At 43.1% G+C, this 16,792-nt stretch overlaps 2 protein-coding genes across 4 annotated transcripts; both read left to right on the forward strand.

Moving 5' to 3' along the window:
- The first annotated feature begins 4,602 nt into the window (after nucleotides 1-4,602).
- LOC133344682 (cyclin-dependent kinase 2-like) lies at nucleotides 4,603-8,845 on the forward strand. 2 transcript variants are annotated; one of them, XM_061554741.1, is made up of 7 exons: nucleotides 4,607-4,988; nucleotides 6,678-6,755; nucleotides 6,858-6,978; nucleotides 7,107-7,277; nucleotides 7,377-7,478; nucleotides 7,730-7,933; nucleotides 8,373-8,845. In XM_061554741.1, exons 1-7 carry the CDS (start codon nucleotides 4,873-4,875, stop codon nucleotides 8,475-8,477), a joined length of 897 nt encoding a protein of 298 aa, XP_061410725.1. In that variant the 5' UTR covers nucleotides 4,607-4,872; the 3' UTR covers nucleotides 8,478-8,845. The 2 variants fall into 2 exon arrangements, with proteins under 2 accessions (XP_061410726.1, XP_061410725.1); XM_061554742.1 differs by lacking the exon at nucleotides 7,377-7,478 and having other exon boundaries at nucleotides 4,603-4,988.
- An 829-nt stretch (nucleotides 8,846-9,674) lies between these two features.
- On the forward strand, nucleotides 9,675-16,429 carry KCTD18 (potassium channel tetramerization domain containing 18). 2 transcript variants are annotated; one of them, XM_061554738.1, is made up of 7 exons: nucleotides 9,675-9,792; nucleotides 12,355-12,520; nucleotides 12,934-13,145; nucleotides 14,187-14,380; nucleotides 14,718-14,812; nucleotides 15,328-15,430; nucleotides 15,816-16,429. In XM_061554738.1, the coding sequence occupies exons 2-7, from the start codon at nucleotides 12,358-12,360 to the stop codon at nucleotides 16,312-16,314; spliced, it is 1,266 nt and encodes a 421-aa protein (XP_061410722.1). In that variant the 5' UTR covers nucleotides 9,675-9,792; nucleotides 12,355-12,357; the 3' UTR covers nucleotides 16,315-16,429. The 2 variants fall into 2 exon arrangements, with proteins under 2 accessions (XP_061410722.1, XP_061410723.1); XM_061554739.1 differs by having other exon boundaries at nucleotides 9,698-9,734.
- Nucleotides 16,430-16,792: the final 363 nt, after the last annotated feature.

Here is a 16,792-nt window from a genome sequence, read left to right on the forward strand (position 1 = left end):
TTGAAAACTGTGTATCGATTTTTCACGATTTGTGTTCTTCACGAAAGTGACGCGCTTATATATGCCAGAAAACATACATTCACAACAAAGTATGCTGATGTGATCATAACAAAACACCCAATGCACGATCAAAAATGACCAAAATATGTTTTTATTTGGTTATATTCCGATATAGATGTTATTTTGTACCTTGCATTTGTAAACACAGGACAGAATGTGCCTAGCTCGCTCATGAAATTCGCATATCCAAGACACCAGTCAGGTTGCCGATTTGCTTGTTAAGCTCTTATATGTTTAATATAGATCATAATTTCTAATTCAACCCTATTCGTGACCTACCATATGCCTTTTTGATTTACATAGTTCACCTAATATTGTAATAAACACGAATGTGCACACAACTGTAGTTGATCATTTATCTTTGTCAAAGAATGCGAGTTGGTTTCATTTGTTTTACATGGAAGTTAGAATTTCGGTTTCCAATTTGCTGCACTCCCTAGTTAACATGTTAACGCATGCATTCACTGTTACATGAATCATATATCGATCCCCCTTCGTCTGGCGATTTTATTAATTGATGTCATGGTCAGTTTACGTGCACGGTCTGATCCAAGAATACCTTTAGTCAAAGTATTGTTTCTATCAGTTTTTACACTCTCATTTGAAATTTTCGTCCCGTCTTTCCTATTTTGTTCTGCCCTATTCATTACGACAGTATTAGCATAAAACATTTAAATGCAACATTTGCACACAGTTGAAAACAATCCTATTTTGCACGCCATAAATTCGATGCGTGTATTTGTAACGTACCAAATGGCGTCACATTTTGCCGGCCACTACTATGAATTTGAATGGACAGCAAGAAGAGGCCCCAGATGGTAACCAGACAAAAGTATTTGCCACCAGCTGTCGCCTGTTCGCGATTTTCGTTGAGGCATTAATGGCTGTCAGAATATTCTTCAGAGCCTTAGAATTCGGTCGGGACGCACAACTACACAGTAGTCACTCAGCTACTGCCGTATTTTACTTCCGAATACTGTAGTCTCAGATGTCTATGTACATGTGTGTGCATAAACATGCGTACACAAACGTGCAGTATATGTGAATAATACTGTTTAGTTTTAAATAGCGTCGTTCATGCAAAGTGAATGTTACAATCGCTGGTGAACTACAAGATACATTGGAAGGCCGCAGAAAAGTGGTAAGCCCGGGCCAGGAATTGCCCAACCTTTGCGTTGCTCTAAACGGTAAGATATTTTCACATGTACCGGTACCCGTGTCCATGTACATGTGTGTGCACGTGTTTGTTTTGAGGTATGTGTACATAGGCTTAAGTTAAAAGTAGTTGGGATAAATAGTCAACGAAGTCGACTCACCGACTAATTGTGATTACTATTTTTTTGGCCGATGCGGTGACCCTTAAAATATAACGCCTCCCTCATCTGGCCTCCAGAAGTCTGGAAACCCCATACGAGCCATGCACAAAGTGACGCCGCTGATAGTGATTATGTTGTAGGTAAGCCCAACCCATAACCTCCCGTCCAGTGGCACACGTGGCAGAACATAATATTTTTTTCCCCCCAAAATATTTTCTTGTTATCCGATGAGTTGAGTAACTGAACCGATAATCGATATAGCCGGGCTCGAATTCTTCCCTCGATGGGAGGTTTCTTTGACGCACTTCATATTTTGTCAGTAGTGCGTTGGCAGCGGTGCACACGTGTAATGACCGAAAAATGACCCCAAAGCCAATAGACAGCCTAACGGCGATCTGAAAATAAACAAAGGTCTCCGATTGTTAGAAAGAGGCCTCTACGGTGATTGGTCGGGAGGCAGACGTTTAAAGGGATAAATAGGAATACAGAGAGGATCCATTAGAGGGGAAGGGCAGGGATTGGCTAAGGAAAAAAAAAACGAGGACAAGAAGGTTCCAGAAGGGGGGCTCGAGGAATATTAAAGGAGAGAGAGAGCACGAGGAGTGGGGGACGTTCGGAGGAAGTGTGGGGGCCGACGCCCGCCTCCCCGCTCCCTGTCAGCGGGCAGGGCGCGACGTCCACCCCCTCCACTCCCCCCTTCTCTTCGTCGGCCGCCTCTCGCGGGGCCCCCGCCGATCGAGTGATCGGCCCCCCTGCGCCAGCGCCGTCTCTGAGGGACATAACTAAGTGGCTGGCTCACCACCGCCCGGGGTTATCTCGCACACGCCCACGTACACCACCACTAATACGAAGGCGGCTGCGTGCACGCGCGCGCCCCTGCAGGCGCTCGTTTTACACAAAGGGTAGCGCTAAAGAAAACGGCGGTATGAATATGCACGCGCACCTCCGGGTGGTTTAGCTCTAATCCGCTTGCACACAAAGGCTAGCGCTAAAGAGCTGCGCGAATTTGCGCGCGCGCCTCGCCGTCAATGCTATTGTTGTTGCGTGAACACGCGCGAGCGCTTATGTTTTAATACACGCGTGCGCCTCACACGCACCCTCAAATTACCAACACCACACCGACGCTGCAGCCCTGCGCTCGCTCTCTCGCGCACACCATCCCCCCCGCGCTGGTCGCACTACCCACAAATCACAGACACCACGCCAATGTTCTACCCACACTCACATTGCGCCGATACTCTGAACTAAAGTTTTTTAACGGCGCAAATACACACTACCTGGAGGGGCAATATTTCGCGAGAAGAGCTCAGCCTGACTCTGCCTGCGTACCCAGTCACTCAGGCGTCCGACCACGTACCTCGAAGCTGTACTCACGGCGTCGCACAGACGCTGTTAGAGTTGTAGGAAGAAGGACGAGAGAAAACTTTACCTATCACAGCCTCGTAGCGGCACTCGCTGGCATCACATGGATGCTGCGAGCGGCTCGAGGAGGCAGGACGGCGGGGGGTGGGTCTTGATGGCCCGGAGGTTGAAGACAACTGCCCAAAATCGTCCCCGGCTACTCTTTGTATTCCCTTAACTTCAAAGGCCCAGGGTGATGTTGTACTGCGCAGCCAATCGCGCGCTTACCTGCGCCGTCTACATGGAGTGCCACGGAGTGTTCTGCTGCTCCGCTCACCCATTGTTCTCCCGTGCTCATTAATTTTAACCTACTGGTCTGCCCTTCTTGCCTAATATTCCACCCTCCGCCTCTCCCAATGTCGTGAATAACTTATTGCGGTTGGCCCAGTGAACCTTTTCCTTCTGCGCCCATACAATTTTAAGCCAATTTAGGGGCACCGCAATGTAACCTGTCCTGTGAGGGTCGGCCAATCTCCTGGCACCGGGAAACCGTGGCACTCTCCCTCTAGGGGCCCTTTGGATTAAAACCCGATGTGCCAGGCAACCCCCCGCCAGGACATTACGTGGGTGCGCTGCGTGCGGGTGTGTGTTTAGTGCGGGGACGGGAGGGGATCGCGGCGCTTGCGGAGTTGCTCCGCTGTCGTGGCACCACAGAAGTGACAAGCTGAGGGCAAATCACGAAGGCCTAGGGTCCCGTGTTGTGGCTGTGTCCCAATAAGGCGACTCTTGTCACATCGTCGTCAGGGGCTGTCCATAAATGACGTCACGCACCTAGGGGGGAGGGGGGTCAGACATTTGTGACGGTGTGTGACGAGGAGGGGAGGGGGGGTTGAGAAATGTGACGTCACGTCAAAACGCACAACTTTAAATAAATATAGAATTGTTATAACAACACAAATTTTTTATTAATTTTCATTATTAACTATTTGGTTTTTTTATTTACTAAGATCACCTTTATTTATTCCATGAAGGAGCATTTTGCTTCTCCATGAGAGAATGGAGAAGCATAAATTTTGTAAATTTTTTGAATGATTGTTATTCAACATTTGGATTGTAATCATTCTACCAGGGCTTTTCATTCTGTGGAATGAATATATGATTGTTATCATTGTACTCTCCATTTTGCTTCGTTCTACTACAAAGTTTCAAGTATTTTTTTATAGTTATAATTTCAATATAATATTCTGAACATCTGCAGTTTTAGTTAGACGTTTAATATTTTCAAGTGAATTTTATGCTAAATTTAAGCTTTCCAACGCGTCCTTTTTAATAAATGTTTTCTCCTACAACATCAGAGTGCAGCGCCACATTAAATACGCACTACAATGACAATAGTTTAAAGTGATTAGAAGCATGTTTAATTTTCAAAATGAAAATATGGTTTTGGGGGGGGGGGAGGGGGGGAGCAGAGCTTTGTGACGTCATATTTGAGGGGGGTCTGACTTTTTGTGACGCCATGTGGGGGGGGGGGGGAGGTCAAAAATCGGCCAAAATCGCGTGACGTCATTTATGAACGGGCAAAAAAAAATGCTTTGTATATTTGTGCCTCTCCCTTGTGATGGGACTTTGTAGCATGAACATTTAAGTTATGTGACGGCACGGGGTGATCAAGAAGGTCTGAATCGGTCTTTAATAAGATAGCCACTGATAAGGGCTTCACCGATAATGCGGCTTTATTGACGAATCCGTAGAATTTGTACTCAACATCCGTTGCCTAATTAATATTCATGAGCTCGGGAACCGCCCCCTAACCGTGCCCCCTTTAACTTTTCTCCAATGGGAGGAGCCTAGTCGAGGTGACGTCACCGCCCAGGCACAAGGACCCAGCTGTTGATTTCGCGGGAAAGTGGGCGGAGACAACAACTCGGTTCAACTTGAGCGCCGCTTGCAACCTCGGAACGACTCGCCACCATTCTCCCGGCGTTGTTGCGAACATCTATTTCTGCTGCTGCCGCTGTCGTCGTCGTTGTTGTCGTTGTTACTACCACCATTGTTATCGGTGCCGTTGTTTCAGAATCGACAGGCAAAGTTATTCGAGGAGGAGCGACAGGGGGGGGGGGTGGTGGTTAGGGGTGGTTAGGCTCGCCGGGCGGCCATGGACAACTTTCAGAAGGTGGAGAAGATCGGAGAGGGCACGTACGGCGTGGTGTACAAGGCGCGCAACAAGCTCACGGGCGAAGCTGTGGCCCTCAAGAAGATTCGACTCGACACGTAACGCGGCCTCTCTCGATCCCACACACAACCCCACCCCCTGTGCCACCAGCAGCAGCAGCATTTGGGAGTGAAGGCCGCGCTTCGGCTTGCCTTTTCAGCCCCTTTGTCTTCTCTCAGGCGCGATGGAGGCTTGAACACCCCCCCCCCCACACACACTGGTTGTACTGCCGGATTTAGAGATAGATGGTGGAGTGGTTTAGCGCACTGCGCTGTTAAATTGTCCGCCTGGAGTTGGATTCCTGGCAACGATTGAAACCAGTGGAAGTTACACCTGGAACTCGTGGGCTCCGAGTCGGATAGGGCTCTCGCGTTCTACTCTTGCTGGCTAGCGTGTGCGGTCGACACAACCCATGACCGAAACAACGTAGAGATAGAGGAGGCTTTTGTCCAGCAGTGGACTGATCATGGCTGGGGATGGTGATGAAGAAACTGGAGTTGGAATACGATTGGTGGGGTTAGCCGTGTCGCCAGTCGTATAGTGTTGAATGTGTTGTGGGCTAGACTCCTGTGTGTGTGGTTATTAGGGGCATGCTGCCCATGTGCAGATGTGAGGTCAGTTGCAATGGCTATAATTCACTGTGCCATTTAATTCCCCGTGAAGATCAATGGCAACGTTGTAGTAATTTCAGCTTACAATGCGAATTTTAATTAAATTGTTTCGGGGTGCAAGAGCACAACAAAAACACGTCTGTTGAGACTTGCGGTCTGACCAGGTGAAATCCCTGCTTGCCCCATGCGGCATCTATTATGTGTTAAACATGCATTGATCATCTATATGTCGTACTTTGTAAATCAGGCCTGGTAAGAGAGACTTGTATAAGTGCGCTCGCACCCGCTTATACATAACGTTTCTGTTTGTGTATTTCACTTGTAGAAAGCCTGAAGTGCCATGACAATGAGTGGAGGCAGACTGATATTTATGTGAGACTTTTTGACTAAAGCAAAGAGATTTGCACTCGATACTACGATCTCCTTACCATAGTCAGACTTTTTAAATATAGACTGGTCTGCCCAAACAAATTGGCATATGTTCATATTTCCAGACATCTCGCTTGTGTTCGTATTAAGGGTGTAAGGTACCAGGTGAAATCCCTGCTTGCCCCATGCGGCATCTATTATGTGTTAAACATGCATTGATCATCTATATGTCGTACTTTGTAAAGCAGGCCTGGTAAGAGAGACTTGTATAAGTGCGCTCGCACCCGCTTATACATAAAGTTTCTGTTTGTGTATTTCAGTTGTAGAAAGCCAGAAGTGCCATGACAATGAGTGGAGGCAGACTGATATTTCTGTGAGACGTTTTGACTAAAGCAAAAAGATTTGCACTCGATACTACGATCTCCTTACCATAGTCAGACTTTTTAAATATAGACTGGTCTGCCCAAACAAATTGGCATGTGTTCATATTTCCAGGCATCTCGCTTGTGTTCGTATTAAGGGTGTAAGGTACCTTTGCTGAAGCTCACTGTCACTGGGCGCAGGGGCTGTTTGTGCTCTTAATAAGCATATTATAAGTATGAAGCCAAAATAATGTTGTACTGCATGTGACCTTAGGCCTTAATTTCCAGAATTAAATGATTCAGTGGCACTGATTTTATAAGTGGCAGTCATATTACGGAATGCACAGTGGTTGTGATTTAACATGATTGTATACATTTTACTGTACCATATTGTTTTTATGTACAGGGAGACTGAAGGCGTTCCAAGTACAGCCATCAGAGAGATATCACTTTTGAGGGAACTCAACCACCCAAACATTGTCAGGTGTGAAAAACTGTTCAAATTCATGTGCTTACGTTTTAAACAAAATACTCGTTTTTTACTTTATTGTTTGAGCATCGTGAATCTCGTTTTCTGCTTGGTTAGGCTTCTGACCATAATACACAGCGAGAAGAAACTTTACTTGGTCTTTGAGTTGTTGGATCAGGATCTCAAAAAGTTTATGGATAATGCTACGCCATCAGGAATCCCATTGCCACTGGTGAAAGTAAGATCCTACTGTTATTTTTGTGCAATGTGTACAATTTATGCATACAAATGTAGGAACAAGTTTCTAAAGTACTATGTTTTCCAATATGGCACATTCTTTTTTGACTTTTATTTAATGTTTATCAGAGCTACCTGTATCAGCTGCTACAAGGAATTGCTTTTTGCCATTCCCATCGTATCCTACACCGTGATCTCAAGCCACAGAACCTGCTTATTAATGCCGAAGGTGCGATCAAGCTGGCAGACTTTGGGCTTGCAAGGGCTTTTGGTGTCCCACAGCGCACGTATACGCATGAGGTAAGCGGGCCCATACACTTGCTTGATGATTATACACCTTGAAGATTAGTGTCTTGTGTTCCATTGCGACATTGTACAGCTCTCACACTTTGTCAATAGGTGGTGACCCTTTGGTATCGTGCACCAGAGATCCTGCTAGGTTGCAAGCACTATTCCACATCTGTTGATGTCTGGAGCATTGGCTGCATCTTTGCAGAAATGGTATGTTTCAAAACTCATAACATAAAAAAATACATGTCACTTATTTAGCTCACACCACAGTAACTTTGCAGTAGCCTCAAATTAAACTGTTATAGCTGTATAACATGAGAAAATGTGCATGTTGTTGCTGATGCGAATTAAATGGTCAATAAAGTGCATTGCTCAACCCCGATCACCTATGGTTTAGAATGCCATTAAATGCAGGCCAATGCAGAAATATTGTGACATGCTTTTTTCTTTTTTTATTGAAGCTGACAAGGAGGGCACTGTTCCCCGGAGACTCAGAAATTGATCAATTGTTCCGAATATTTCGGACGCTGGGTACACCAGATGAGGGTGTATGGCCGGGTGTCTCACAACTGCCAGACTACAAGTCGACCTTCCCACGCTGGGCTAATCAGGAGCTTACCAAGGTGGTGCCCACCCTTAACTTCGAAGGAAGGGGCTTGCTTGCTGTGAGTAAATGCCACTCAAATACTTCTTAAGGGTCATGAACAAAGGCATTTTTTCATTTAATTTCACGTTAAATGTTAGAGAAAATTGTATCTAAAACCAAGTGTTGTGCTCTGGGTTATGCTACATGTTAAGAGATGGAATGCTCAACACAACCACCTAACATGGAAAACTGCACTTGGATTACAAGTGACTAGGAAAACCTAACTTTGAAATTGAATTAAAAACCTCACTCTGTCTTTAATTATTTACATGTTAATTTGTTTCTTCAATGTAAAAATCGAAACATGATTAATAGTCATTACTACAGTGATTGTCCTTTGAAGTATATTGTAACAAGATTCAGTTATTGCATGTGCATATAAGATGTAATTTCTGCTAGGCTTATAATTGGATTGCTTTAATTAAATGCAACGCATGTCCTGTGTCTTTTTTTTACAGCTGATGTTGCAGTACGATCCCAACCAAAGAGTCACTGCAAACATGGCTCTCTCGCACTGCTTCTTTCAAAATGTAAAACAGATTGTACCCCAATTGAGATCGTGATTTATCAAGCGTAGCATTCAAAGTCGAGAGTTTGTTCGTCCATGGTGTTTATGGGCATTTGCCATGAAATACACCCCTTAAAGACTTACACATGGTTGTAATTTAGCTTACTGCCATTTGCCTGACAACATTTGCTCTCTCAAGCGAGTCAGAGAGTTGCAGAGTGTGTATTTGTAATGATTATATTACATTCCAGATTCCCAACCTTGGAAAAATATTTTGTTGCTTTCAGTGTTGGAAATTTGCAGACTGTTACATTTTTGAAAAGTTTACAAATTGTAAAATATTACTTCTTAATGCTGTATTGCACAAAAACTACTGTTGAAATCTGTAATGCAATTTATAATAAAATGTTTTTTTCAATTCAAGTTAGAATGTTGTGTCAAACTCTAAGTAAAAGATGATAAATTTGCATAATTGGGTTCACACATGTTTATTCGCCTTTTGGCGTCATCTGGTCCAACACCATGTGAGACGAGGCTCTAAAGAAAGCTGTCTCGGGTGTGGACCAAACAATTTCAAGGACAGTGCATACATTACACGGGTCAACAAATAAAAAAAAATTCTGGCCTGGACTTTTGCAGCTGTTCTAGACTAATTTCAGGGAGCTGATTCCAAATCCAATCTCTGATTTGCTCTATCACATCTCATTTTTATGCTATCGGCATACCCCATTTTCATTGATTTTACCCGAAATTAACTCTCACTTATGATTGCAAGTTGTTGCGAGTCAGTGACTGCTTTAGTGTTAAAATATGGTGCTGTATTTTAAGGATAGTGTGTTTATAATATCAGTTTATGTAGATATTCACATTTATTTTATATTTTTCTTCTGCAGTTTTTATTGAAAATGCAATATTTGATATCTCAAAAACCTGATGTGATAGACGAAAACTGATGCCAGATTTGGAATCGGCACCACAAAATTACCTTGAAACCGCTGGAATACCTTATGCCAGAAAAAGTGTGACCAGTATTATCAGAGTTATGTTTTTGTTTGCATTGACTGCAGGTATTGTGGTCTATGCAAACATGACTCCTTGTAAAAAAAGGTGTCAGTTTTGTTGCCAGATAAAAGGGTAAAACAACAATTATCATATTTTGCTACTGGCAAATGAGATTCCAATGGTGTTTTAATCTCTGCCCAGTGTTAAAATGCGTGCAAGTTCTAAAGTTTTAAACATAAGGAAGAGCAATTATTGCTCAACAGCGCCACACGTGGCCTGACCGTGGTGAGTTGCTGCCAACCCGTTGAGGGTAAGAGGTGCCGATCTGTAATCGATCGTTACATTTTCGTCGCCTTTCGAAGACAAGTGTGAGTATTGAGGTTAAGCTATCGCCGATAATATAACTTTAACATTGCTCTCTACGTTCAAGTGGGGGTCGACAGTTTAAAATTCACCCGAGATCGACACCGTGTAGGCCGCGGCTCAACCCCCCTAATTTTCCTAAATCTCTGGCGGGCTTCGCGACGCAAGACCCGGGGGAGCGTGAAGCGACGTCACCCGCTCGGCACTTTCTCCCCACGCCCCAATCGTATAATTACGGCATTTATTAGGTTGTCCGTGGTGTTTGGACGGTTGATTTGTTTACAGTTGTACATCGACATTGCTCGGCCAAGTGTTTGTGACCGTAAAGTTTAAATTTGTTCGGTAATTGCTGCTGGGAACCGTCGTGTCGTGGGTTGTTGTCGGGAGATGGCCGCTATGGTCCTCGATGTGTGCGAGCTTGTTTCCAACTACACGCTTGCGTATAACATAACCCGATAGTTACTTCGTATTCTAGCAACTTACACGGTTTTTTAAAAAGACAATAAACTAAGGAAGACGTTCACCCGAAGCTTTTGTTTCGACTAATGCACACGTTCGCTTGTTTTTAATTGTTTATGCAGCCTGGTGGTTGTTGAGGGGGGTGGCACATTTCGTGAGTTTCGAGTGGCTTCTTTAACAGTGTGGGATCCGGCCTCTGCTTTTACATGTTTTAAAACAAATTTACTCTTCACAAATCACGCGTTGTGTTCTCTTTAACAGCACTTACGCCGTGTTTGACGTTTATTTACAATAACATTCCGACTACGTGCTTGTGTATACCTCTAAACAGTGCCAAATTAGTGCGATTCGGACGCAGTTAATGTCTTTTTAAAAACAAAAGCTCCATGTGTGACGGATTCTACTTCTATTGCGGATGGGAATTTGTTCAGGTCTCATAACCACGACGAGAGAGCGAGACTGCTTTCAGGAGAGAGTTCGTGTAGTTTTGCAAATTCCTCTTTCGTTGAAGGAACGCAGGCTACGGTGGTTTTTACTTTAGGGAGTCTTTCAATAAAGTTAAGTAGGTATAACATCAAATAAATCACGACGTTTCAATCGCAACACAAGCGGTCATCCTCAGGCGAAAAGAATATAATCCATCAGTGGGAACTGCTGAACCTTCAGCTGCTGGATTCTATTTTTTCTGCCTGAGGACGACCGCTTGCTTGTGTTGCGATTGAAACGTCGTGATTTATTTGATTTTATACCCACGTAACTCTACAGAGAGAACCAAAGAGTATAGTGGTTCAATAAAGTAGTTTGTAATCTCAAAACGACCTTCGTCCGATGGGTTTCTGGCCCTGAAAGACGGGGATTTTTGTGCGGCATTTCGCTCCACTGATCGCATAGCCGCATTCAGATTAATGACTTCCATACATACTATTCGGTAAAGTCACGAAGGTAAAATAATAATATAATAATAAATGAAAATAATAATGAAAATAGTTATTTTCATTTATTATTATTTTGCCTACGTGACTTAAATAATAATAAATTAAAATAATAAATGAAAATAGTTATTTTCAAATAATAAATGAAAATAGTTATTTTCATTTATTATTTTATTTTATAATAAATGAAAATAGTTTATTTTATTATTATAATACATGAAAATAGTTATTTTCATTTATTTTTTACCTACGTGACTTTACCGAAAAAAAACCGAAAGAGTATGAATCTTTGCAGTCACGAAAGCTTCAAATCTAGAATTAATGACTTCCAATTACCGCCGTCGTCTCGGCGTAAACATGCAAAACACGCGGCCTTTAAAACAGGTGGGGCCGCCAGGAAGACGACTAAAACAACCAACATCCCCCGGCCAGAGATTCAAATACATCAACGAACGCAAAGATGATGGGGGAGGGGGTGGCCAGCTGCCCCTGTGTGAAGACGCGTGATTCACGGTGGCACGTGTGGAGGGCATTATAGTCCGTGGCCCCCTTAAAAGGAAAAAGAGTTGCCGGTTTCACAGGCGTGCAGCACCGTTAGAATCTAATAAAAACAAGCACTTTCGCTTTGAATAAGCGAGTTGACATTTCTTTTGGTGCGAAATAATAGGCACAGAGCTGTTGTTTCTCCTTGCTTGCTAATGGAAAGGCAATGGTGCGTGCTGTTTTGGGCAGTGTTTTCCAGATTATAGCTTCAACATGTAATTCATCGTGTGTAGCTTGTTCCATCTCATTTAATATTAATTTAATGAAAGTTACGTTTTGACCTGCTTTTTTTGTTTGGATAAGTTGGAAATACATGGAACTTTGTAAGTAAGCACCTTTTTACAAGCGTTTTCATCAAATAGGACTTTGATTACAACGTTTAACAAGTATCCCAGGAATTCTCACACCAACCACTGGACATAACGTATTGCCCATGTATTAACTGTTCATGGTGCTTATGAAGAAGGGTTATTGGCCAAAACGTTGCCAGTTATATACGTTCTCATTTAAGGCTGCAGTTTTATTGACAAATGTGTTGTTATTTTTGTGCATTGTGATTGCGCAGCATTTGCAAATGCAGCATCGCAAACTTGAGATGTATTGGGAGCCTATGTTTTCTCTTCATGGATGCAGATCATGAACGGGTTGGGTGCAGACGATTGTCATGTTGAGGACATTTTGCGACTCAACGTTGGTGGAGTGGCCATGACTGCTCGACGGCAATCTTTGTGCCGATACAAAGATTCCATGCTCGGTGCAATGTTCAGTGGCCGCTTCCCATTGAAACAAGACAGCACAGGTTGAAATAAGCCATCCTCTTTCTCACTATTCATCGTTATTACCAGCCCCTCACATGAGAAAAAAATGGTTTTATTTGTATATTGTTTAAAAGTGATTTTAACTTTCCTATACTTTGCACTCCTATTGTGTTTTTGTATTTGTTATTTTAAGGTTCTTACCTGCCCCTACTGAATATCTGTGATAATCTTGATTTGAAGCTTTCGTGACTGCAGGAATCCATACTCTTTGTATCTGTGATAATATTTTTTTTTATAGCCCATTGGATTTCTCCAGTCTAAATAAATATTCTTATCCTGAATTCTCATTACAGGATGGGGCAGGCCCTCAACTGGCAGTGGATTGACAAAAGTTTGGTTCATGTTAAACTTTGTAAAACTACTCGAAGAATAACGCAACGTTTGTTTCACACAGGTGCCTGTGTAATTGAACGGGATGGACAACTCTTTAAGTACCTGTTGGATTACCTGCATGGAGTGCTGAGGATTCCTACTGATGAGAAAACCCGACTTGCCCTGCAGGGGGAGGCAGACTACTTTGGAATCCCATATCCATACTCCTTGTCTGGACATCTGCAGCATGAAATAGATACTTACCGGTCCAGGGGAAAGGTGGACACTCCTCAGGTATGACTGTAGTCTTAAGATGATTGGACATGTGCTGCTTGTGTGCAAACAAAAAGGGAAGTACTGGAAAACGAATAGCATACAAAATGTAAGGACAATCCAATTTGATAGTAAAGTACTATTCATATGCCTATTTAATACTCTTCAGATTTTTTTTTATTCTCATCAGAGCCCCATACAGTTAACTGAATAGTGATGTCTCCACAACTGTTATTCACTCATTTATTTACCCTATCTGTCCTGTAGTGTGCTATGTGTCTCTTGTTATTTGTGCAGTATCACCAAATACATTTACGATGGCAGATTATTTTCCAAGGATTATGAGCATCCAAAAAGTTTAAGTCACCCACCATATAAAAGATGTATGGTACTATTGAAGTTGTTCTCGTATCACTCTAATTGACGGATTATCCATGATATTGAATGTGCTCCATTCCAACGGTAAACCAACTTCAAGACCTTAGCACAGAAGCCTTCCTTCTGACATGTCCTGAACTGAGTGTATGTGGCCATGTCAACCTCTTCAGCTGATCCAAAAGAGCTTCCGGTTAACTGATTTTTGTTTATTTTTGGGAACAAATGAAAGTCCCATGGACTTAAATCTCATGAAAATGATTAACGAGGTAGAACTTACCACTCCCAGGACTCCAAAATGTTGCGAACATTCATACATCTTTTGAAAAATTTCCTAATTATTCCGTGCAAACTTTTATCATTAGGAAACAACAACCATGCATTAATGTAATAACAAATTATATGTCTTCAGGGCTTTCTTTGTTCAGCAAATATAGGACGATGCACAACCAGGTTGTAGGCTGCTGCGGGACTACTTGATGAACAACAAGGGCAGCACAGAAAAATGTATTGTTGCACTGTACCTCTGTGCTCCCACCTTTGCCAACTTGCACTGACCAGTACGATGAGGTGTGCCCAAATAACCCCCACGACCTGCACAGCATAGGGGATGCCATTATCCAGCTGTGGATTGACAAAAGGGCGGTAGACGTACGTAAGTAAGGATACGTTTTTCTTTCTGGACAGGTGCTGTCAGAGCTCTGTGAAGAGAATGGGTTGGTGTGCACGGAGCCTACGGTGTGGGTGCTGCACTACCTCAACACGTGTGATGCCAGCTGCGAGAGCCGCGTGCTCGGCTTGTACGTGAACAAGGCCGACGGCGTGCAGGCCATCGAGCAGCAGCTGGGAGGCAGGCTTAAAAGCAAGACCATCTTCAAACGGTCAGGACACTGCCAAACGCGGTGTACTTTCGTGAAAAGATAAACGATAAGCTTAGCTCGACCACAAAACAAGTGTTGTTACATTCAACACAACTGGTGTGTCATCACATTAATGCCCACAACAATATTGCCTGCACATTGCATTGAGCCGTTGTTGTTTTAGCCTTGCTGCAGAAGGTGGTGTGCTACGATTAAATTGCTGGAACGAATGTTTTGAATGTCAGTGTTTGTTAGCTAGATGTACTCCTAGTTGTCTGTTTTGTACACGACATAAATGTGCCCGTGCACATGCAACATTTTCTTAAATAAATGTCTATGAATGTTCCTTGTGTACCAGGGAGTCCGGAAACAATCTGCAATACATCTGGAGCTATTACACGGCTGTTGAGTTGAAAAGCATGATGGATGCATTCGGCTCCTGGGAAGGAAGGGGTATGTCTCAACATATATATGCAATGTGCTCACTATAACTTTGTTAATTTCACCTAATGGCCTCTTAAGTAATTTATTGTTCACTTGGTTTTTTGCTTTGGCTAAGAAATTATGATTCTGCTGTAACAAGCAAATTGAATTAAAACCTAATTAGATTTTAGTGTTGGCAAGTTTACAGTATTTCTACTTTCGTACATCTGGCGGAAAAAAAATACAACCTAATGATTTTTTGAAATATTTTTCTTAATCGTATAGTATAACAAATATGGTTAATTTGTCCATTGTTGTAACCATTTTTGAAGCATGAAGCAGTTCAATACTTTGATGGGAGTGAATACATTTCAAGAGCAAATTTTTGGGGGCCAGCTTTCAAATAGAGTGTGTGTCCCATACTGTTATGACTGAGGTCGGTTATGGACATTCAGTTGCCGATTTGATGTTATTTGTTGCTTTCCCACATAAACGCGGAAGATCACCGCGAAGTTGTCACCGTCTTCCCCTGTCCCATGCATTAGGTATCAGCTACTGGCGGCTGCAGCGTGAGTTGGTGGAGTGTTGGACCCTTGAGGGTCGGACCCTGAGAGCTCCCAATGAAACGACATCCCCCATTCCCAAGAGGTGAGCCCATTATGCACAGTGCCTTGGCAACGGCTGGCAGTGTGTTCACCACTTGCCAGCAACAATGCTTGTTTTTGTGGTATTTTTTTACTCTGCAGTGCTGTGTTAAAAAAATATGAAGGAGTGTTTACATTTTTTTCTGACAATGTTTTGTACTGCATTGTACAATGGCTTATGTTAACACATATGCATGCTTCAAAAGGCTTATTAGTTTCATATTTCTATGTAGTAATATAATCTGTCAAATATATGTGCATACATGTTATACAAATTTTATATGTGTAATTGCACCAGCATTTCTGGCTTTTGGGTGGTGTTGGTTTAAACGTCTAATGGGATTTTTTTTTCCCTCCTGAGTGTCACTTTTGCTATTTGTTTCAACCAGGAAGTGTATAAATGTGAAAGTAGAGGATGGAAGAAAACCAATCAGAGTCTCCGGCTCATCCACCTCCACAAAAATACGAGTCACTGGCTGCAACGTAAACCTTTTGGGCAGCAATTCCTCGGTCACCAAAGGGAATGTAATTTCCCTGAAACGAAAATCACCTGTGGTTGACAAACCAGCTGTGCCAATGTCCCCTCGAATTACTGTAGCTCCTACATCTTCCACGTCAGATCAGCGAAACCAAGACGTGTCAGTACGGCAGCAACCGCTGAAAACACATACGAGTAGGGCAGACGTGTTGGAAGGTACGGCGCCAAGGTCTGGAGCACCCACACGGGTGATCAAGATCAAGAGGATCCAATTCGCGAAGGCCACGGAACAGCCTGGCGAAGGCAATGTTGAGGCCGCTGAACCGCCATATGCCAACCAGTCTGGCTCCCCAACAAATGAAACCAACAATGTACCTCCAGCTTCTGATGCTACAGATGAGCGGACTTGAAAACATCGTGTTGGTTTGATTAATGTTGTGTGAATACCATTAGTGTCCAGCAGACCCTGAAATTGTAGTGCGCGCTGATACTGGTAATGTTTTAAAATAAAATAATGCGAATGGACTAACCTGCGTGGCAAATTCTTTATGTATCATCTTTGAGACACGTAACTTTTATTTGCTATTGTGTGCAACAAGTTAGGCACTGTGCTAAACAAACCTTATTTTCACGTGTATTAATTTACCACAGGTTATTTCGGCAAGGTGGATAATGCAGAGAATAGAGACTTGTGAAAGGTAACTGCGTCACACATTGCCAAACATTTATAGGTGACAGTGGCAGTAACAACACTACGGTATTCGTGTTCACTGATCAACAGCAGAAATCAAGTGCTGATTATTGAAAGTTCGTGCCTCTGACGGTGCAGGCTCGTATATATGCAGTGAACATTTTGCCTGGGTTAACAGGGTGCTACTCATTTGCATG

This window comes from Lethenteron reissneri, chromosome 20 (genome assembly GCF_015708825.2).
Source record: "Lethenteron reissneri isolate LAM-NWPU_2019-01 chromosome 20, ASM1570882v1, whole genome shotgun sequence".
In the NCBI taxonomy this organism is placed as follows: domain Eukaryota; kingdom Metazoa; phylum Chordata; class Hyperoartia; order Petromyzontiformes; family Petromyzontidae; genus Lethenteron; species Lethenteron reissneri.